Source organism: Panthera pardus, unplaced genomic scaffold (assembly GCF_024362965.1).
Source record: "Panthera pardus isolate Hobbes unplaced genomic scaffold, ASM2436296v1 HiC_scaffold_7, whole genome shotgun sequence".
Taxonomy (NCBI): Eukaryota; Metazoa; Chordata; class Mammalia; order Carnivora; family Felidae; genus Panthera; species Panthera pardus.
This window is the reverse complement of record NW_026527002.1, coordinates 8,226,294-8,249,191: the sequence shown is the minus strand read 5'-3', so window position 1 is coordinate 8,249,191 and position 22,898 is coordinate 8,226,294. Positions and strand designations below refer to the sequence as shown.

General features: G+C 40.2%; 1 protein-coding gene across 1 annotated transcript; it reads left to right on the top strand.

The window, feature by feature from the left end:
• The first annotated feature begins 203 nt into the window (after positions 1 to 203).
• Positions 204 to 1,423, top strand: MOS (MOS proto-oncogene, serine/threonine kinase). Its single transcript, XM_019421230.2, has one exon. It carries the CDS (start codon positions 311 to 313, stop codon positions 1,355 to 1,357), a length of 1,047 nt encoding a protein of 348 aa, XP_019276775.1. The 5' UTR covers positions 204 to 310; the 3' UTR covers positions 1,358 to 1,423.
• Positions 1,424 to 22,898: the final 21,475 nt, after the last annotated feature.

The following is a 22,898-nucleotide window of genomic DNA, read 5'->3' as shown; positions in this document are numbered from 1 at the left end:
GCAGCTCGGTGTTGTTTATCTGGTGAACTCTTCTCAGCCAAGAGCTTGTTTTTACAAGAAGGCGCTTTCAGCGTTGAAGGGAAATCCTGTCATCTGAAAAAGAGGGCTGTGCTTCATTCGAGATTGTTTCCCCCTTCTGATAAAAACACTTGCTGATTACACCCCAGATGCGGCTCCTTTGGGGGAAAACGAAGGAAGAGGAGAAAAACGCTGGGTGGAGCCAAGGGGTCGGCAGCAAGGCTTCCAAACTCCCGGGGCCTCTTCTCTTTTCGCTCGCCTGTGTGGCTCCGGGGTCCGCTTCGAAGGCGCGATGCCCTCGCCGCTTCCCCGGCGCGGTTACCTCCCCGGCGAGTTTTCGCCCCCGGTGGACTCGAGGCCCTGCAGCAGCCCTGCTGAGCTGCCAGGTAGGGCCGGGAAGCTCGTCGTGGGTGGCACTCCTCCCAGGGCCCCGCGGCTACCGCGCCGGCTGGCCTGGTGCTCCATTGACTGGGAGCAGGTGTGCTTCTTGCAGAGGCTGGGAGCTGGCGGGTTTGGCTCCGTGTACAAGGCGACCTACCACGGAGTTCCGGTGGCCATAAAGCAAGTGAACAGGTGCACCAAGAACCGACTGGCGTCCCAGCGCAGCTTCTGGGCCGAGCTCAACATCGCCAGGCTTCGCCACGACAACATCGTGCGGGTGGTGGCCGCCAGCACGCGCACGCCCGCAGGCTTTAACAGCCTGGGCACCATAATCATGGAGTTCGGTGGCGATGTCACTTTACACCAAGTCATATACGGTGCCACCAGCTGCCCTGAGGAGGACGCGGAGCCTCGCTGCTGTGCCAGAGAGCAGTTCAATTTGGGAAAGTGTCTGAAGTATTCCCTAGATGTCGTGAACGGCCTGCTTTTCCTTCACTCGCAGAGCATCGTACACTTGGACCTGAAGCCTGCGAACATTCTGATCAGTGAGCAGGACGTCTGCAAAATCGGCGACTTCGGGTGCTCCGAGAAGCTGGAAGATCTGCCGTGCTGCCGCACTCCCCCTTACCCCCCGGGGGGCACCTACACCCACCGAGCCCCAGAGCTCCTGAAAGGAGAGGCCGTAACGCCCAAAGCGGACATCTATTCCTTTGCCATCACTCTCTGGCAAATGAGTACCAAGGAGGCCCCGTACTCCGGGGAGCGGCAGTACGTGCTCTATGCTGTGGTGGCCTACGATCTTCGCCCTTCTCTGTCAGCAGCTGTCTTCACGGACTCCATGTCTGGGAAGAGACTGGGGAAGATCATCCAGTGCTGCTGGAGGGCCAGTGCCTTGCAGCGGCCAAGTGCAGAACTCCTCCTGGTCGACCTTAACTCCTTAAGAGCTGAATTTGGCTGACTCTAAACCTGTATCAAGATAGGCTTTGTCTTTGTTTCTACTCGTTTTTAAAGAAGTGACCATGTAGAAAAAAAAAACATATCTGCGGGATGGGTTTTTAGAAAATAAAGTTATTAAAAACTCCTTTTTTGTCTCCCATACCTTTTCTTTTTTTAACTTATTTTGGGGGGGGGGAAGGAGGGGTAGGAGGGGTCGAGAAAGAAAGAGGGAGAGGGAGATTCCCAAGCAGGCTCTCAGCGCAGAGCCCGATGCGGGGCCGGAACTCCCGAACCATGAGATCATGACCTGAACCGAAATTAAGAGTCAGACACTCAACCGACTGAGCCACCCAAGCGCCCCTCAAATACCTCTTCTAAGACACACAGCACAACTACAAATCTAGTAGTTGTCTTAATATTGTTAGTAACCTTATTCCCTTAGAGAATCATACACTTTGCTTTCGCAGCAAGCATGCTTCTTTTTTTTTTTTTTTTTTTTTAACGTTTATTTATTTCTGAGACAGAGAGAGACAGGGCACAAGTGGGGGAGGGGCAGAGAGAGAGGGAGACACAGAATTTGAAGCAGGCTCCAGGCTCTGAGCTGTCAGCACAGAGCCCGACATGGGGCTCGAACACACAAACCGTGAGATCATGACCTGAGCCGAAGTTGGTCGCTCAACTGACTGAGCCATCCAGGTGCCCCATGCATGCTTACTTCTGCAGTCCCCTACTCCTGAATTTATTCAAATCTGTTATTGGTGAAACCGACTTGTCCAGAACAGAACTGAATCATAAAATGCCAAAATTTTCTATAAATTCAGATCATATGCTCCATACCCACCACCTAAATTTAACCTACTAACAGTTTACTTGCTCCCACACCAAAGCACAGAGCCCAATGTGGGGCTCAAACCCACGAACCGCGAGATCATGACCCGAGCTGAAGTCAGGCACTTAACTGACTGAGCCACCCAGGCACCCCAGTAGAAAAATACTTCTAAACTGGGTCTCTTTTATCTATTATTTGGACTCACAAAGCAAAGATTTATGATATGTGAGAAGAAAATGACAACCCCGAGGAAGAGTAAAATTTAACATTTGGTTGGAGGAAAGCAGGCAACTAAACCAGAATGCCCCCTTTAGAAATCAAGGCAATGGCTGCCAGGACATGAGACTGTGAAGAATGAGGTGACTGAATTTTGTCATTAGGACCACTCTGACTTCCATTTAGCACAGCCGTTTCCGTGAGTGGTGGAGGGCAAGGCCATTGCAATGGACCAGACAGTTATGGCAAAGACTCGATGTGCTTGGGCTCTTGAGGAAGAAGGCAAGAGCAGAAACCTTCAAAGGGGGTAAGATACACCCGTGTTCGGCTTCGGGGTTTGGTTTAGTTGTCTTAGGATGAAGGAAGTGAGTTGATTTGTGAACGAAGCAAGAAGAGACAAGGATAAATGATGAAGTTTAAAAAGTTGTAAAAGAAATGGAAAGTAGTACCTAGGGAAGGAAACCATAGCTTTAGAGAGAAAGGGTATTTCTCCCCAACGAGCAATACGAGTAAGCAAACGAGGGCGGGACAATTGCCACTGAAGGTGAGTTTTTACGCAGGAAAAGGAGACACTGGGGAGGTTCACATCTGTGGGCTTCTATTTTCTGTTAAGGGTGATTGAGAGTAGGAGGTCTACAAGGAGATCACGGTTTGGAACTGTTCTCGAGGGAAACCAAAGGGAGCTGTCCACGCCCACGTAAAGTACTGGTTCAGCATGCTATCTCTGTCCATGCAGCTTGGAGCACAGAGCACCCAGATACCAGCGAACAATTTCCTCCCCTGTTCATTGGAGCCACAGGGGTTCATGTTGGAAAGTTTAAGGTACGAGGGCTCAAAAGCAAAATTAAATCAGTTTGTTCCAGGGGCGCCTGCGTGGCTCAGTCGGTTGAGCGTCCGACTTCGGCTCAGGTCACGATCTCGCGGTCCGTGAGTTCGAGCCCCGCGTCAGGCTCTAGGCTGATGGCTCAGAGCCTGGAGCCTGCTTCCGATTCTGTGTCTCGCTGTCTCTCTGCCCCTCCCCTGTTCATGCTCTGTCTCTCTCTGTCTCAAAAATAAATAAACGTTAAAAAAAATTTAAAAAAAAATCAGTTTGTTCCGTCAAGTGTGCTAAAATGAGATTCTAATTATGCCGAATATCTCATTAACAGACTGTCAGCGAGCTCCTTGAGGATCCCCTATCAAAAGCATAAAGGTCCAGAATTCCCTTCCAGAATGAACGTGGCCACAGCTTAGACTCAAATACCTTCTCTTCTTCTGGAAACCAAAGTGGGAGGTACCTTGTATACCCCCTAATCGGTGACCCGAGGAGACAAAAGGTACAGGCTACAAAGTGTATGTAGTGACGCCAGATGACTGGACACAGCCTGCAGGAAAAGAGCGCGGGGAGCGGTAGGGGGTAGCTCAGGGGAGGACCTGTCAGTGGCCGACCTCAAAGTCTTGGCAAAAACATGGCCTGATGAAGAGGAACGCGCTGTGAAGTGCAAAAGTGGAGGAAAAAAATCCTCAGAACAGGGCCAAGGTCAAACGGAGCTGAGCTTACAGGAGTTGATAGAGGGCGAAGGCACAGAAAGTACTAAGGGAGGTCTGGCCACGGCCCAGCTCAGAAAGTGGAAGCAAACAGCCCCTTCTGAGCATGAGAGGGTCATTTGGGCGGGGGCCGGGGGTGGTCGGGGAATACAAGACAGGCACAGAAGCCTCCGGAGCCTGGTTTGTTTGGAGAGAGAAAAAGGTGTGGTTGCTTGAAGAAACCCACAGAAATGCCATGCTCGAAGGAGACAAATATGGTCTTTGGGGTGGCAGAGAAAGGAAGTCTTTGAGCTGCGGGAAGACTGCTCTGATGGGAGGTAGAATAAGTATGCGGATGGCTTCACCTGTATAGCGAACAGTCACAGGAAATTACTTAAAGTAGACACATCAAGTCAGAGGTAAAGGCATATTTAACAGTACAAAGATAAGCATTGAAGATATACTCCTGACATAAATTGAGGCACAGGGGGAGAGAGGAAAAAGGATGTAAGCTGTCAACGTTATCACTGTTCATAGAGGTAAACTCATAGATATTGTCTAGGATTAAGGATGTTATATACAAGCATATAATTGAACACAAATACAAAAAAAAAAAAACCCGTCTCCAAAATCAGAACTACCAAAACAAAACAAAAAGGTGAAAGGACCAAGCACAGAATGAAAGACAACAACATAAACTATAGGAACAAACTAATATAAAATGTGAAAATTTAGATTAAGCTTATCCGTCATCACCAATAAATGTAAGTGACTTAATTCACCTATTAAAAGAAAATCTCTATGCTATAAGATATAGTTCTCAAGCAGGGGAGCAGCAGAGAGGGAGGGAGAGAATCCCAAGCAGGCTCTGGGCTATCAGCACAGAGACTGATGCAGGGCTTAATCGTTTTTTTTTTTTATTATTAAAAAAAATTTTTTTAATTGTTTTGTTTATTTTTGAGAGAGAGAGAGAGACAGAGCACAAGCGGGGAAGGGGCAGAGAGAGAGGGAGACACAGAATTCTCAAAGCGGCCTCCAGGCTCTGAGCTGTCAGCACAGAGCCCAGTGTGGGGCTCGAACTCATGAACCATGAGATTACGACATGAACCGAAGTCAGACACTTAACCAACAGCCACATAGGCACCCAGGGGCTCAATCTTATGAACGAGGAGATCATGACCTGAGTTGAAACCAAGGTCGGATGCTCAACCGACTGAGTCACCAGGCGCCCCAAATATAATTCTTTTTTAAAAGCATGGACAAAAATATACCAACTAAATGCAAACCAAAAATGGGAGCCACAATTTTATCGTAAGATAAAAAGGAGTTGAAGTCAAAGAAGGATATTGCATAATGTCAAGGAATGCAATTCCCAATCAATAAACAAAAATTAGAAATAACTGCGAACCACATATTATAGTAACAATTTTCACAGACCAGAAATAACAAGCAGTAAGAGAACAAATTGAAACACTATCCACAGAAGACTAACAGATTAGATGGGCACAAAATAAGGTATGATGTAGAAGACATTGACAAAATTAATAGAATACATCTGGTTGTAACACAGTTAAGACCCCAAAAAATAAACATAGCTTCTTTTCAAGTACCTGTGGAAAACTGATGTATACCATGAAGAAAACCTTAAATTCCAAAATCTAAAAAGTGTAAAGACAAATACAATTGAAATTTTAACAAAATTTAAAAAGAAAAAGCTCCTTTTCCTAGAAATTTTATTTATTTATTTAAAACATTTTTTTAAATGTTTATTTATTTTTGAGACAGAGAGAGACAGATCGTGAGCGGGGGAGGGGCAGAGAGAGAGGGAGACACAGAATCTGAAACAGGCTCCAAGCTCTGAACTGTCAGCACACAGCCCGACGTGGGGCTTGAACTCGTGAACCATGAGATTGTGACTTGAGCCGAAGTCAAATGTTTAACTGACTGAGCCACCCAAGTGCCCCCTCCTAGAAATTTTAAAACTCTTAAGTAATTGTGTGTCAAAAAGAAATGCTAGTCAAAATTGCGGGAACTCCAGAGGGCAACAATAAGAAAAACACATATATTAGAACACAAAGGAAAACAATAAAATCAAAGAACATTTGTAGTCTCAAAAAGTTATAGCACCTAGAAGAATATATAATATTTTAGGAAACTATAATTTACCAAGTCTGGCACCAATGAAGATATAAAATCTCAGCAGGCCCATTTCTATAGAATAGAGAAGGTTGTCCGATCCTTCCCTTCCCCAGAAGGTTGTCCAATCCTTGCCTTCTCTAGAAGGTTGTCCAATCCTTTCCCTTTCCCCACCCCATTAGGCATAAGACCCAAAGTTCCACTGACTTCAATCCTTAAGGACCAGGTAATCTTGGTGCTACTTAAATTAGAAGAAAGACTTCCCAACTCTTTTTGAGAACAACACACTGAAGCTTGATAAAGATTGCTTTACAAAGCAACAAAGACCAACCTTATTTATAACAATCAGTGTAAAGATTCTAAATAAAATATTAGCAAACAATATCATGCCTGATAAATAAATGCAAGTTTATTCCAAGAGGCAAGGATGGGTCAGTATTTAAAAATTATTAAATCATCATATTAATTGGTCAAAGAAAAAATAATATATACTGAGAAGACAGTTGACAAAATTAGACGTTCAGTTCCAATTTTTAAAAAGAGACTAAAAAAGAGGAACCCTTAATATTTTTAAAAACACTCCACATACCAATGTTAATTTCTTAGTTTTTATAAATATATCATGGTTATATAACATGTTAACATGAAGGGAAGCCAGGTGAAGGGTATACAAGACAAGAATTGTCTGTACTATCGTTGCAACTTTTCTGTATTTCTAAAATTATTTCCAAATAAAAAGTGAAAAATCATAACACACACATTTCAGCCCAAGAGCCACCACCCCAATGAGTAGTCACTGGAAACATTCCCACTAAAGTCAAGAATAACATAAGAATGTACACTACTTCCCTACTATTTAACACTTTCCCACTGAAATTAGAAAAAAGAAGGAAATTTAGGGTCTAATAATTGTAAAGATAGAGGGAAAGTTAATTCTGTTTGCAGATTCAATTTTCGGGATGCAAAACTGAAAAAGAATTAACAGAAAAACTAAAGAGCAGTGAAAAGACTGTATAGGGTAGCACTATAAAAAATAACATAAAATATGTCAACTGTATTTCAATAATAAAAAATTAATGAGCCAATAGACTTCAAATATGTAAAAATAAAAAAAAAACAGAATTTATAGAAGAGGATTCCTTTTACAATAGCAATGAAAAAGAGAAAAATACTCTCCCTGACACATCCAATGGGCCACTTGGTTGGTGATATTAAGGCCAGAAGATGGGATATTTGGCCAGTGTGGGAGGGATATGATTTGTATACACGTGGGCCGGAGAAGTAAATATATTGAAGATAATGGAACCCCTTGGAGAAGAGGGCTCTAAGTACAAAAAGGAAATAGTCTACAATAAATTGCATCCTGTTGGATTGAAATAAGAGGTATCAGTGTAAACTCATACTTTTTAATAGTGATAGACGGCTAGCAAGATACAGACATATAGAAATAGACATAAATGTGTTTGTATCTATAGGTGTGCATGCACATACATGTATTTTCTATTTCCGTCCTTTGAGAGGGTCTAAAATAATGGTGTTTTGAAGCAGACTTCAACATCAGATTTTAGTTTCTGAATTCTGAGTTTTTAGTTTCTAAATTCTTAACTATTCACAGCAGAAGAAAGACAGGGTTTCTTAGAGAATTGGCTGATTGCAGAGAGGAGAAAATACAAGATGGACCTAGAACATCTTATGCCCCAAATAAGGGAAGTGCTCCAGAATGAGAGGGACAAGTCAAAAGGACACAGGACAGGTCTCCACTGGCCAAACCGAAGACTATTTGTGCATTAAAATAATAACAGCAAGAAAATAAAAAATAAAACAAGTTAAAAAATGTAAAATAAATAAACATTAAAAGAAGAGAATCATTAAAAAAATAAAATAATAATAACAGCAAGTAAAATAGGAACAAATAATCTTAGTGAATGAAATAGGAATTCATACTAATATGAATAATTAACTAGATAAGGGAGAAAGGAAAGTCCTACCTTACAATAGAATTGCTAATAAATGTAAAAGACTTATTAATTATTAATTATCCTTACAGTGGAAAGTCCTGCTGACATTATCTTACAAGTGATATAGATAGATATAAGCTATTTTAATCAAGTTAGTATCACTAGCAACGGGACAAATTGACATCATGTGCCTCCTGATACGGCGCACTGAGAAAAACATGCACCACTTCTATGACATTCCTGAGAAAGATATACAACCTGATTCAAATCATGAGGAAACAATCTACAAACCCAAATTGGCCCGTGTGGTTGAAAGCCATCAAGGAAAGACGGAGAAGGACATGACAACCCAATCTAACACATCATCTTGAATTGGATCATGGTCCCATAAAGGATACTACCACGACAACTGGCAAAATTTGAATGCAGCCTCTGGATTAGTTGATAGTATTGGATCAATTTGTTGATTTCCATAGTTATACTGCAGTTATGTTGGAGTGTCCTTGTTTTTAGGAAATACTCACTGAAATACTAAAAGAGTAATGAGGTGTCCATGTCTGTAACTTACTCTCAAGTGGTTCAGAAGAAGAAATAATTATAAATGTATGTAAAGAGAATGATAAGGTAAATGTGGTCAAATTTAACAACTAGGGGAATCTCTGTTGAAGAGGATTTGGGAGACTTTTATGTCACTTTTGCAACTTTTCTGCAAGTTTGGATTTCAAAATAAAACAATTAAGGGGCGTGTGGGTGGCTCAGTCGGTTGAGCATCCGACTTCGGCTCAGGTCATGATCTCGCAGTCCATGAGTTCGAGGCCCGCATCGGGCTCTGTGCTGACAGCTCAGAGCCTGGAGCCTGTTTCAGATTCTGTGTGTCCTTCTGTCTCTGACCCTCCCCCGTTCATGCTCTGTCTCTCTCTGTCTCAAAAATAAATAAATGTTAAAAAAAAAAATTTAATAAAAAAAAATAAAACAATAAAAAAGAAAATACGTAGGTATAAGCTTTAAAAAATGTGCAAAATCTTCATGGGGGAGACTTTACAACGCCTTAAAAAATACATAAGAGGCATCAAACAAAATGAAAGCTTATTATAAAGATGGCTATTGTTCCTAAATTAACTTATAATTTTTAAATGATTCCAATTTTCGTCTATCTCCATCTGAAAATCAGACAGGCTGACTCTAAGATTTATATAGAAAATAAAAAAACAGAAAGAGCCAGAAAAATTCAGACAGAAATGAGCAACAAGAAAGCACTAATCCTATTAGACATTAACAGGTAGTATAACATCTAAGTAATGAAAATATTGTGGTATGATGTATAAATACACAGACCATTCAAACAGAATAGAATGTCCAGCGAAAGAGTCAAACACATATGTGAATTTGGTATGCAATAAAGATGGCTTCTTAAATCAATGGAGAAAAGATGGACGTTTCAATGAAATTATGTTGGGACATTTATGTGGCCAACTGGAACCAAAATTAGGTCTACCTCTCACAACATATGAATAGGTTCTCAGTGAGTCAAAGATTGAAGTGTCAGAAATGAACTAATGGGAACTACCAGGGAAAAAAAGGTGGGGTCAACTCCATTATAACATTAGAGTGGGAAAGTTTTTCCAAAGCCATAAGAGGAATAATTGGTATTCCCAACTACAAAAAGAAGGAACGTGTCTACATGGAAAAAAAGTTAACAACACAGATAAGGTCAAAAGAGAAATACAGACTGGGGGAGAGTATTTATACTTCAAATCACCGCAAAGAGCTAATATCCCTAATACAAAAAGAGCTCTTAGAATTTGATAAGGGGGAAAAAAAAAAAGAAGGGTGAACAATCAGTTCACAGAAACAGAAACATGAATAATCTGTAAACATATGAAAATTCCTAATTAAAGCTACTCTGGGATACCATTTTCCATTACAGAAATTGAAAACAGATCACCAAAATGCAAAAAAATTGACAAATAAGATTGGTGAGGCATGGGGAACTGGATCCCCTCAGGATTGCTAGTGGAAGTACAAATTGTTATGAACTTCATGGAAAGTACTTTGGTACATCTATTAAAATTACAAAATCATGTACCCTGTGATCCAGTAACCTTACTTCTGGAAATTTATCCTGTTGATCTACTCATAGGTATATGAACAAGCTTATTCATTATAGTATTTTTGGAATAGCAAAAGATTAGATGCGGGTCAAGTACCTTCCAATAAGAACTAGTTAGACTTTGATTCATCTATATAATAAAACACTATTCCCGGGAACAAAAAGAATACACTTTTTACTGTTACTGAGAAACCTTCAGAGTGTATTTTTAAATTCAAAGCAAGATATAAGACAGTAATGAATGCCATACGCCATGCTATGCTTCCTTTTGCGAAAAATAAAAAGGAAGGAAAATAAGAATATATATTCATTTTGTTTCTATTTGTATAAGAACCCCGGAAGGAAAAACAAAGTAAAAGTGATGATCTGTGGTAGGAAAAGAGATGGATGGAACAGGAATGGTAATGAGTTTTTGCAGTGGATCTTTTCTATTATTTTCTATTAACTTGATATTTGAACCATATGAATGCATTGCCTCTGCAAAAACATCAACATTGAGTAGTAACCATGTTTAAAAATAAAGTCAAACCTTATCTGCACAAGTTTGCCCCAAACCACTTTGAATCGTCTCACCTAGCTGCCCTCTTCATCCAGCTTCCCTCAAGCCAATGGAATCATGGTAAACATGCTTTTAAGTGTGCCAGGAAATTCATTTCTTCCTGACCTTTCTCAGATTCAAAGCAGAGAGCAGCTTCCCGGGGCCACGGCCTTTGAAAGAAAAAGACTAAAGCTCACCCAGGTTAGGTTACACCCTCTGATAAACATCCCTGTCGCATTCTGCATCTGCACAGCACCCATCACTCTTGTAATTACTCTCTTCACTACTTAGAAGAATCATCAACATCATAGCTAAACTCCGTCAAGAGCATTATGTACCAGGAAGGAACTGTAAAATGGCTTATGTAGCTATCAAATTAAATCATCACAACTCCTCTAATGTACTTACTATTATTATTTCCTATGTGTTAGATATTGAGGAGACGGACACAGAGAGATTCAGAACTTTCCCAGGGTCCTACAGCTAAGTGACAGGGTCAGAACCCATGTCCTTGCCATTCTACTTCACCACCCAAGATGGTGGTGAGGGCAGGGAATACCCTACTCTTAGCTTCATTATTTCAAATGTTTAAACAATTTGCTTTATCTAATTCATAAAAATCAACCAAGAAAATTACTATGTAAGGCATTGCTTTGTACAAATATTAGGATAGGGTAGTTGAGGATGATTTTTAAAAGGAAACAGAAAAGATACCTGAGAAGTAGAATATGATGCCCAATGCTGAAAAAAAGAAAACAGTTGTAGTCTGTACTTATTCCTTTCCTTCACATAACTCTGATCGTTTTTCATGTGTTCACATATTCAGCAAACCTGTATTTCACTATCCAGTATATCCCTGGCACCATTGCAGGCACAGTGCAAGAAAACACAGGCACACGCATAGACCCGGGATTTGAGAATTACGTTCTAGTTGAAGAGGTAGTGCGATACTATGTTCAAGATTTTGTGGATACGGATTTTCTTATTGGTATATTAAATACATTTCCAAATTTTAAATTGCCTGACTGTCCTGGAAAACTCTGGAACTTCCAGTGAATGATGAAGGGCGAAAATTATTCATTTATCTCTTCTCCCTCCTAAAATTCCATATGTGACAGGAGATGAATTTTTAAAAGCATTAATTCACAAGGGCAAAGATAATGAGAGAGAAAATGATAGGAACAAAATTTTGGAAGCTGGCAAGTTCAGTGTGCCCTAGAAAGCTTAATCCTGAGAAATAGGGGAAACTGAGATACAACCTGAGTTGTATCACAGAATGCCCAAAGGGTTTAGCACTGGTTGTTTAAGTTCACAGATTCTGGCAACTGGGCTAATACCCTGTAAGTAGAAAAACATGAATAGTCCAAGAAAATATGCCTCAAGATATTGACAGTGGAGGTTCCCTAGTAAAACAGCCAGAATAACCTTACAGTGAAGCTCTCATTCTTTGAGGCCAATCCACATGTACAGAGTTACCAATTAGCTTTTTAGTGCCCTACTATTAAATAGGAGTAGATAGCTCAGCTTGTCTTTAAAGAAAGTCTTGGATATGAAAGAGTAAGATCAAAAAACCTTAATTATCCTCACAGGCATATAAAAGGAACTACTCACAACATGAAAAAACCGGGGTTTTACTTTTTTAAAAAGCCTAGCAAATAGTAAAGAGCCCTTGGAAGTTACAGCTATGATAACATAAATGAAAAATTCATCAGAAAAACTGATACATAAAGAGAAGTAAATCTCTCAGAAAGTAGAGGAACAGTAAAAAAAGATTTGAAATATCAATTGTCTTCTCCACAACATTGGAGGGTCAATCTGTGAAGTTTAATATCCAAATAACAGAAGATCCAAGGAGAGAAAATATGGAAAACAGGAGATTACCAATAGACAATTTAGTAAACAAACATTCCAGAATGAAAAGATGCAGTATTAATTGCCCAGACAACAAAAACAAAATACAAGAAGCTTTAATAAAGCTTCCCCAAGAAATCACACACAATTGATAAGGATCCTAAAAGACAATGGAGGCTACTACCTCCAAAATTCTGAGGGAAAATCATTTCCAACTTAGAATTCTACTATACCCAGCCAAACTATCGAGTGAATGTGTCTGACTAAAGACCTTTCCAGGCATGCAAGATCTCAATTTACTCCTGTGCACCCTTTCTCAGGAAACTACTTGAGGGGGTATTCCACCAAAGCATAAGTAGGAACCAAAAAAGAAGAAAATATGCGATTCAAGAAATAGATACAACTCAATAGAGAGACAAAGGGAATCTCCAAAGATGATGGTAAATGAAGATCACAAGTTACCAATCGTGCAGTAGGGCAAATTAGAGCAAATCTGAAGACCCAAGAAGATAAAACTAAAGAATATCTGTGTTTGAATACACTGAAAGAACATTTCCCCAATTTGAGGAGAGCTCAGGGTTAACTGATGAGTACGGAGAAAACAAAGCGAATGCAACAAAAAATGTATTACCTTGAGGGGACACAAAAAGTTGGGCAATACAAGAAAAGCAAATACAGCATAAAAAGCGGTTCAGTTCAAAATAGCCCTATGTAGCTATAATAACACCACATTGTATGTTGATCTAACCAAAGCTATAACAATGAAAGAAGGACCAGTGGAGGGGAGTTTTGACTATAGGTATTGGAGATGGGAATGGGAAAAACCGAAATCCTAATCTTCCGAAGACAGAAGTCCATAGGTATCAATGGGTAGTTCCTAAAACTAAGGGGAAAAAAAAAAAAAACCTCCAGCAGTGTCCCCATAAGCACACAACTTCTAGGCACAGACACAGATACCAAAACCACCAGCAGAAGGGAGTTGAAAATGGTTATAAGACTCCGAGAGTTGATGCGGCATCCTAGAGGCCTTTTGTTGTTGTTGCTGTTGTTGCACGAATTCTAGTGCAACTATTTGACTTCGAAGAAAAGTAAAACTAACTTTGAGAAAGAAAAAGGAAACACGGGTGGGCGTGTCTCGGGAAAAGGTGGATGGCAGGGATATATGTTAATGTGCCTTTTTCTACAAAAGGAATTTTAAGAAACGCTATCAAAGAGACGGAAGTAAATATTATCTCTGATGACTTTAATATTCGTGAATCAACTCACTCTGCGACATCCACGCTTTCTTCACACTAGCCTGGTGAAACACGGCGGGCTCCCTCAGAAGGGGGAAGCCTGACAGAAGGAGCAAGCCACCCATTCGGCTAAGGAAAGCAGAAGTGGGGGACAAGACAGCTTCCGGCACACTGCTGAATAGGGCAACAAATTGCAAAGAGGGACACCCTAAGGGTCTCTGGAATGATAGAGTAGGGCCAGAAGATATTTGAAGGGAAAGGAGAGAAAAACTGGACAGAATAATGGCAGCCCGTGCCAGGAGCAAGTCCCCTTACACGGGAGTCAAGTTACAGAATTTCCCTGACTTCAGAACTGGAAGTAGATTTCCCCCCTTTCAGGAACAGTGAATCATCTTAGAACACACGGGACAGTCAGTCCGACCAAACATTTGTCAAACGTTGAGTAATCTTTACTGAAGTCGTTAAGGAATTTTGATTCTTCCACAGTCTGAAGAAGAAACCATTGGAAAAAAAAGAAAAAAAGACAGGAAAGTCACCCGTTTTCTCCCCTATTTCTCAACTGACTGTCATGACAGGGTCATGCCGGTCTACTCTAGATAGATCATGTCACTCTTATTAATTGTCTGCTGAAGTGTTTCTTTCCATAAGTATTTCAATTTCCTGCTATTAATTTCAGCTAGAATTACCCACCACGAGGACAATTCTGTTTCTGTGATAGAGCGGACTGAATTCAGGCTTGACTATGCAATTAGTGGATTGTTCAGGCTCTGTCTTCTGGATTTCTTGCTGTCCACATTTTGGCCATTCTGGCACTCATTAGAACCCTGACCAGATGTTAGGAGAGAAAATGATGGAGACAAACTCAAATTTCTTTTTCTAACAAGTCTGTTGTCCAGTATAGGCTTTAATTCGATTTGAAGACTACTTTTAGATTTCATTTAGTTGTACCCTCCCCAACTCCCCATTTTATAGATTCTTCCTCAGGAATTAAAATTCTATTTTCAAGAGTTGTTTTTTAGGGTGTTTTTTTTTTTAACTATTTAATGAGGTCCCAGAGTCAGAGCTATAGTTGGAACTTTTAACTTCAGGCATCAGTGAAGGCAGTGGGAAGGCCAGACTGGGCTTTTGTTTGTAAAAGCCTCAAAGATTTCATGAAAGAGATCACTAAGAAATTGGGGCTCTGGGGCACCGGGTGGCTGTTGGTTGAGTGTCCGACTTCAACTCAGGTCATGATCTCACGGTTCGTGAGTTCGAGCCCGAGTCAGGCTCTGTGCTGACAGCACGGAGCCTGGAACCTGCTTCAGATTCTGTGTTTCCCTCTCTCTGCCCCTCCTCCACTCGTACCCTCTCTCGCACTCTCTCTCTCTCTCTCTCTCACACACACACAAAATAAATAAACATTAAAAAATTAAAAACAAAAAGAAATTGGGCCTCATAGCTGAGCCCCCCACCCACAACCCCTCCACCTCTCCCCATCAAAAAGATAAAAACGCAACCAGGAAATAGTGGCATTTCCTTAACTAAGGAGGAGCCGTTGGAATGGAAAAGAAATGTATTCTGAAAAGACTATCAGAGCAGGTAGCTCAGGCTACCTTAGGGGCTGAGAAAGAAGATCTTTCGAGGTGTCTTCCAGGAAAAATATCCAGTGGAGAGGACGGACGGTTGTATGAACAAGTGAAACAGAACAATTAAAATAAAAGAAGCGCCAGGGGGCGCTGCTGGCTAACAGCTGGGGTAGCCTTTTCCCTGACCCTGCAAAGGTAGGTGTCCTCAAGGAACAGCAGAGGCAGCAGCCCCTGAGGAAGCTGTCATGACCCTAGCAAGGGGACAAGCAGTTAGTGTCTCTGAGCAGAGGGCGGGAGAGGAGAACCCATCTTTCCTGATTGTAGCCTGGGCTGCTGGAGCGCCAAGAAACAGAGGCTGTGTTTAGGGAGTCTTCTGTCTGGGAAAGTGGAGGAAACCAAAGAGTGAGTAAGTCATGCTTCTTATTTTCTTTAAAAAAAAAAAAAAAAATGTCGTTTTTTACATTGATTTATTTTTGAGAGACAGAGTGAGACAGAGTGTGAGCGGGGGAGGAGGGGCAGGGAGAGAGGGAGACACAGAATCCGAAGCAGGCTCCAGGCTCCGAGCTGTCAGCACAGAGCCGGACGCGGGGCTCGAACCCGTGAACCGTGAGACCGTGACCTGAGCCTCAGTCCGAGGCTTAACCGACTGAGCCACCCAGGCACCCCTAATCATGCTTCTTATTTTCAAGGAGCTTCTAGCCTACCACCAAAAGTTTTACTAAAACTATGTATGTATTTTTTAATAAATACTTTACATATCACACACCAATATCATTTCCAGGTGGATTAGAGAGCCGGAAGAAGACAACTGAATAGTTAATATAAATTTGAAGGAGGAAGCAATTTCTAAAGTTTTATAAAAGCAGTATAAAAACCGTAGAGATTGCCACATCTAATTACATAAGGATCATAAGTTCTGGACATTAAGAAATAAAATGCAGACAATGGGTTGAGAAAAACAGACACGTGAACAAAATTCGTAATGCTAATGAAGTTGTGGTAAAACAGTCTTTCATATATTGCTGGTCACAATACAGACTACTGCAATTTTTTGGAAAGCACTTGCAATTTGGCAGCATGTATCAAGAACCTTAAAAATATTTTTATTCGCCGATTCAGTAATTATGCTTCTGGAACGCGATCCTAGGAAATGCTACAAAAGAAGCATTTTAATTAACAAAATGTTCACTAAGAGCCATTTATTTCAAGAAAAATTCGAAACAAGATAAATGTCCAAATGGTTAAATAAATTACAATACAACAGTTGATTTAAAATGTTATGATGATCGAGGCTCCTGGGTGGTTCAGTCAGTTGAGCGTCCGACTTAGGCTCAGGTCACGATCTCACACTTTGTGGGTTCCAGCCCCACATCGGGCTCTGTGCCGATAGCTCGGAGCCTGGAGCCTGCTTCGGATTCTGTGTCTCCCTCTCTCTCTGCCCCTCCCCTGCTCATACTGTCTCTCAAAAATGAATAAATATTTTTAAAAATTTAACATTATGATGATTATAATAATACAGAAATGGCTATACTACCTCATTAAGTGAATGGGGCAGAATACAAAATTATTTATCAGTTTGGTTATAACATTTTTAAGTAAACTGTTTTCAAAACATGTAGAAGAAGACTGAAATTCTTGTTTGTCTGGGGCAACTGTGGATGTCTCTTTATTTTTTAAAAGCTTTTCTTATTTTCCAATTTCTAAATATTCTTTATAATGAAAATACTTATTTAAAAATAAATGGCCACCAAAATCATTGGTATACATTCACAAAGAACAATCTGGAAAGGAAATTAAGAAAACAATTCCAATTTACAATAACATCAAAAGCAAAAAAATACTTAGGTATAAATCTAACCAAAGAGTTAAAAGACTTGTACACTAGAAATGACAAAATATTGCCGAAAGAAATTAAAGAACAAGTAAGTGGAAAGACAACTCATGTTCATTAATTGGAAGACTTTAATATTATTAAGAATGTCCATACTACCCAAAGCAATCTACAAATTCAACCCAATCCCTATCAAAAACCCAATGGCAATTTTCAAAAAGAGAAAAATTCATCCTAAAATTCATATGGAACTTCAAGGGACCCCAAATTGCCAAGACAATTTTGATAAAACAGAACAAAGTTGAAGTGCTCACACTTCCTGATTCAACATATATTAAGGAGGGCATTGGGGCACCTGGGTGGCTCAGTCGGTTGAGCGGCCGACTTCGGCTCAGGTCACGATCTCGAGGTCCGTGAGTTCGAGCCCCGCGTCGGGCTCTGTGCTGACGGCTCAGAGCCTGGAGCCCGTTTCAGATTCTGTGTCTCCCTCTCTCTGACCCTCCCCCATTCATGCTCTGTCTCTCTCTGTCTCAAAAATAAATAAAAACATTAAAAAAAATTTAAAAAAAAAAAAGGAGGGCACTTACTGTAATGAGCACTGGGTGTTACATGTAAGTTACAAATCACCAAATTCTAGTCCTGAAGTCAATATTACACTGTATGTTAACTAACTAGAATTTAAGTCAAACGCTTGAAACAAAAAATAAAGTAAAATAAAATAAAATAAAACTGCAGTAATCAAACTACAGCGTGCTACTGGCATAGATAGGCAAATAGACCAATAGAATAAAATAGTGAGCCCAGAAATATACCCTTACATATACAATCAAATGATCTTTGACAAGGATGGCAAGACCACTCAATGGGAAAAGAATAACCTCTTCAACAAATGGTTCTGAGAAAACTGGATATGCAAGAGAATAAAGTTAGACTCTTACCTCATAAAATATGCAAACGTTAACTCCAAATGGATTAAAGACCTAAGCATAAGACCTAGAAATATAAAATTCCTAGGAGAGGGGCACCTGAGTGGTTCAGCCGGTTAAGCACCCCACTCAGGTCATGATCTCACGGTTTGTGAGTTCGAGTCCCACATCGGGCTCTGTGCTGACAGCACAGAGCCTGCTTGGGATTCTCTGTTTCCCTCTCTCTCTGCCCTCTCCTGTTCTCTCTCTCTCTCTCAAAATAAATAAATAAACATAAAGAAAAGAAAAAATCAAATAAAATAAAATTCCTAGGAGACAATACAGAAGAAAAGCTTCATGATATTGGACCTAACGATGATTTGACACCAAAAGTACAGGCAACAAAAGTAAAAATGGACAAATGGGACTACATCAAACTTAAAAACATTTGCACATGAGGGAAACAGAGTGAAAAGACAACCTAGAGAATGGGAGAAAATATTTACAAATCATGCATCTGATAACGGCTTCATGCCCAGCATATGTAACAAACTCATACAACTCAGTGACTAAAATCAGATAACCTGATTTTAAAATGGGCAAAGGATTTAAATAGACATTTCCTGGGGCGCCTGGGTGGCTCAGTCGGTTGAGCATCTGACTTCAGCTCAAGTCATGATCTCACAGTTTGTGGGTTCGAGCCCCGCATCGGGCTCTGTGCTGACAGCTCAGAGCCTGGAGCCTGCTTTGGATTCTGTGTCTCCGTCTCTCTCTGCCCCTCCCCTGCTTGCACTGTCTCTCTCTCTCTCTCTCTCTCTCTCTCTCTCTCTTTCAAAAATAAAAAAATAAACATTAAAAAGAATTAAATAGACATTTCCTCCAAAGACATACAAGTGGCCAAAAGCATATGAAAGGATGTTCAACATCACTAATCATCAGAGAAATGCAAATCAAAATCAAAATGAGGTATCACCTAACACCCATCAGGATGGCTATTATAAAAATAAAAAAATAATAACAATAACAAAAAACCAGGGTTGAAGATGTAGAGAAACTGGAACCTTTGGGCACTGTTGGTAGGACGGTAAAATGGTGCAGCCTCTGGAAAACAGTACAGAGAATCCTCAAATTTTTAATCTAGAACTACCCTACAATCCAGTAATCCCACTTCTAGTATATTTCCAAAAGAATTGAAAGCAGGGTCTCAAAGATATATCTCCACAGCAGATATGTTCACTGCAGCCTTAGTCACAATAGCCAAGAGGTGGAAACAACCCAAATGTCCATAAACAGATGAATGGATAAATACATAAACAAAATGTGATATATACATGCACTGGAATATTATTCAGCCTTAAAAAGGAAGGAAATCTGGCAATGTGCTACGACAATGATGAAGAAAATGATTAAGAAAATTAGGTTGAGTGAAACAGCCCGTCATAAAAAGACAAATACGATACAATTCCACTTATATGAGGTATCTAAAATTGTCAAATTCATAGAAACAGAAATTAGAATGTGATTAACAGGGGCGGGAAAGGAGGAAAAGAGGAGTTGTTAATACGTAGAGAGCTTCAAACTTGCAAGATGAAAAAGTTCTGAAGATCCTTTCACAACAAGGTGAACACATGTAACACTACTGAACTGAAACTTAAAGCCTTAACCGGTACATTTTATGCTTTTTATCACAATAAAACATTAAGGAGTCAAAAAGTGTTCCGAAACGAAATAAATGGCTGATGCAGCCACATGCTTCCACTTAAAGTAAAAGTTTTTCGAAGCGTAGTCTCCACTTCAAACCACGCTAAGACTGTCTTGAAACATCTCACGTCAAGGTAACACCACTGCATCCACTTTATGAAATCAAATGGTCCATTCTCTATCGTCATTGTCTTTTAAAAACAGCTTTCTTGAGATATAAGTCACATATACAATTCACCTATTTAAGGTACACAATTAAATGGTTTTCAATACGTTCAGCTGTACAACCATCATCATAATCAATGCTAGAATATTTTCATCACCCCCAGAAAATCTCTGTCTATACCTATTAGCAGCCACTCCACTGTCCCTTCACGCCCGGCCTTCAGGTAAACACTAATCTACTTTCTATCTCTACAGAATTGCTTAGTCTTAACATTTCAGGTAAGTGGAATCATATACTATGTGGTCTTCTTGATTGGGTTCTTTAACTTGGCCTCATGTTTTCAAGGTGAATTCCTTTAATGGTTTATTCCCAATAATATGATATATATAATGCATATAATATCTTTTTTAAAAATTCTTTTTAATGTTTATTTCTTTTTGAAAGAGAGAGAGGCAGAGCGTGAGCAGGATAGGGGCAGAGAGAGATGGAGACACAGAATCTGAAGCAGGCTCCAGGCCCTGAGCCGTCAGCACAGAGCCCGACGTGGGGCTTGAACTCACGAGCTTTGAGATCACGCATGACCTGAGTCGAAGTCGGATGCTTAACCGCCTGAACTACCCGGGTGCCCCTATAATATTCTATGTTATATTCAAATAACATTACACACACACACACCATATTTTGTGCATCTATTCAGTTGTTCCCACTTATTGACTTTTATGAATAATCCTGCCATGGACATTCGCATACAAGTTTCTGTGTGGATATGTTTTCATTTACCTAAGGTATATATATTTAGGAGGGAAGTGTCTAAATTGGATGATGAAGAGTTTTAACCTCTTGAGGAACTGAGACCGTCCTCCAAAGCAGCTGAGCCATTTTCCACTTCCACCAGCAGTGTATGGGGGTTCCCAATCTGCACATTTTCATCAATACTCGTTACTAACTGCCTCCTTAATTGTACCCACCCTAGTGGGTGTGATGTGGCATCTCAGTATGGTTTTGATTTTCATTTCTTTGATGGTTAATTTGGTTGAGCACCTTTTTATATTTTTATTGGCCGTTTGTGTATCTTCCTTTAAGAAATTTCTATTTGGATTCTTGGTTCATATTTCAGTTGGGTTATTTGTCTTGTATTATGGAATTATATGAGCTCTTTACATATTCTATATATGCATCCCTTATCAGATATATGGTTTGCAAATATTTTCTCACATTATATAGGTTGTCTTTTCACTTGTAATGTTTATTTATTTATTTTGAGAGAGAGAGAGAGAGAGAGAGAGCGCGCGTGAGTGGGGGAGGGGCACAGAGAGGTGAGAGAGAATCCCAAGTAGGCTTCCCACTGTCAGTGCAGAGCCCTACTCAGGGCTCGAGCTCATGAACCGTGAGATCATGACCCAGGCTGAAATCAAGAGTGGGACGCTCAACCAACTGAGCCACCCAGGCGCCCCAATCTTTTCACTTTAGGACAGTGTCCTTTGCGGTACAAAATGGTTTAATTTTGATGAAGTCTAATTTATCTTTTTTTCTTTTGTTGACTGTAGTTTTGCTGTCGTAGCTCTAAACCATTGCCAAATCCAGGTTCACCAAGAGTTATGTTTTCTTCTAAGAGTTTTGAAGTTTTCTCTCTTACATTTCAGCCTCACATACATTTTGAGTTAACTTTTGCATATGGCATAAGTAAGACTTACCTCTCTCCACCGAATTGTCTTGGCACCCTTTTCAAAAGTCAACCGTCTATAATGTGAGAGCTTATTTTCAGATTCTCGATTCTATCCTATTGGGTTATACATCCGTCCTTATGCCAGTACCACACAGCCTTGATTAATGTAGCTTTGTAGCAAGTTTTATTTTTCCTTTTTTTAAGTTTATTTATTTTGAGTGAGAGAGAGAGAGAGATCGAGAGAGAGCACAAGTGGGGGAGGGGTAGAGAGAGATCGAGAGAGAATCCCAAGCAGGCTGCACACTATCAGTGCAGAGCCTGATGCAGGGCTCAGTCTCACACACCACGAGATCATGACCTGAGCTGAAATCAAAAGTCAGATGCTTAACCGACCGCACCACCCAGGCGCTCCTGCTTTGTAGCAAGTTTTAAAACCAGGAAGTGTGAGTCCCCCAACTTTCGTTTGCTTTTTCAAGACTGTTTACTATTTCCAATGTGAGTGTTAGGATTAGCCTGACAATTTTTGCAAAGAAGCCAACTGGGATTTTAATAAGGACTGAACTGAATCTGTATGTTGATTTGGAAAGTATTGCTATCTTACAATATAGTAAGTATTCCAACTCATGAACGTGGGATGCATTTCCAATTACTTAGGTCTTCTCCAATTTCTTTCAACAACCTTTTATAATTTTCAGATTACAAGTTTTTAACTTCTTTTGTTACATTGTTTCCAAAGTACTTATCCTTTGTGATACCATTAGAAGTGGAATCTTTTTTTAAATTTCATTTTTGGATTGTTCATTGCTTCAGTTTAGAAATATCCAGTTGAATTTCATATATTAAATTTGGCATCCTGCAATCTTGCTGAACTCATTTATTAGTTCTAAATGGGTTTGTGCATTCTTTAGGATTTTTCATATATAAGATAATGTCATCTGTAAATAGATAGCTTTACTTCTTCCTTTCCAATCTGGATGACTTTTTCTTTTATTTTTTTCTTGCCTAACTGCCCTGGCTAGAAACTCCAGCATAATACTGAATAGAAATTATGAGGGTGGACATCCTTGTCTTGTTTCTGATCTAAGGGGAAGAGCTTTCAGTCTTTCATCAGTAGGTAGGATGTTAGTTGTGGGTTTTTCAGAGAAGCCCTTAATCATGTTGAGGAGGTTCCATTCTAGTTAGTCCTGGTTTGTTGAGTGTTTTTATCATTAAGGCATGTTGAACTCTGTCAGAATTTTTTCCATATCTGTTGAAATGATCATGTGGTTTCTGTCCTTTAACACATTGGTTGATTTTTGGATTCTCTCTTCATTCCTACTTGACCTCCAAGCAATATTAACACAGTTTGAG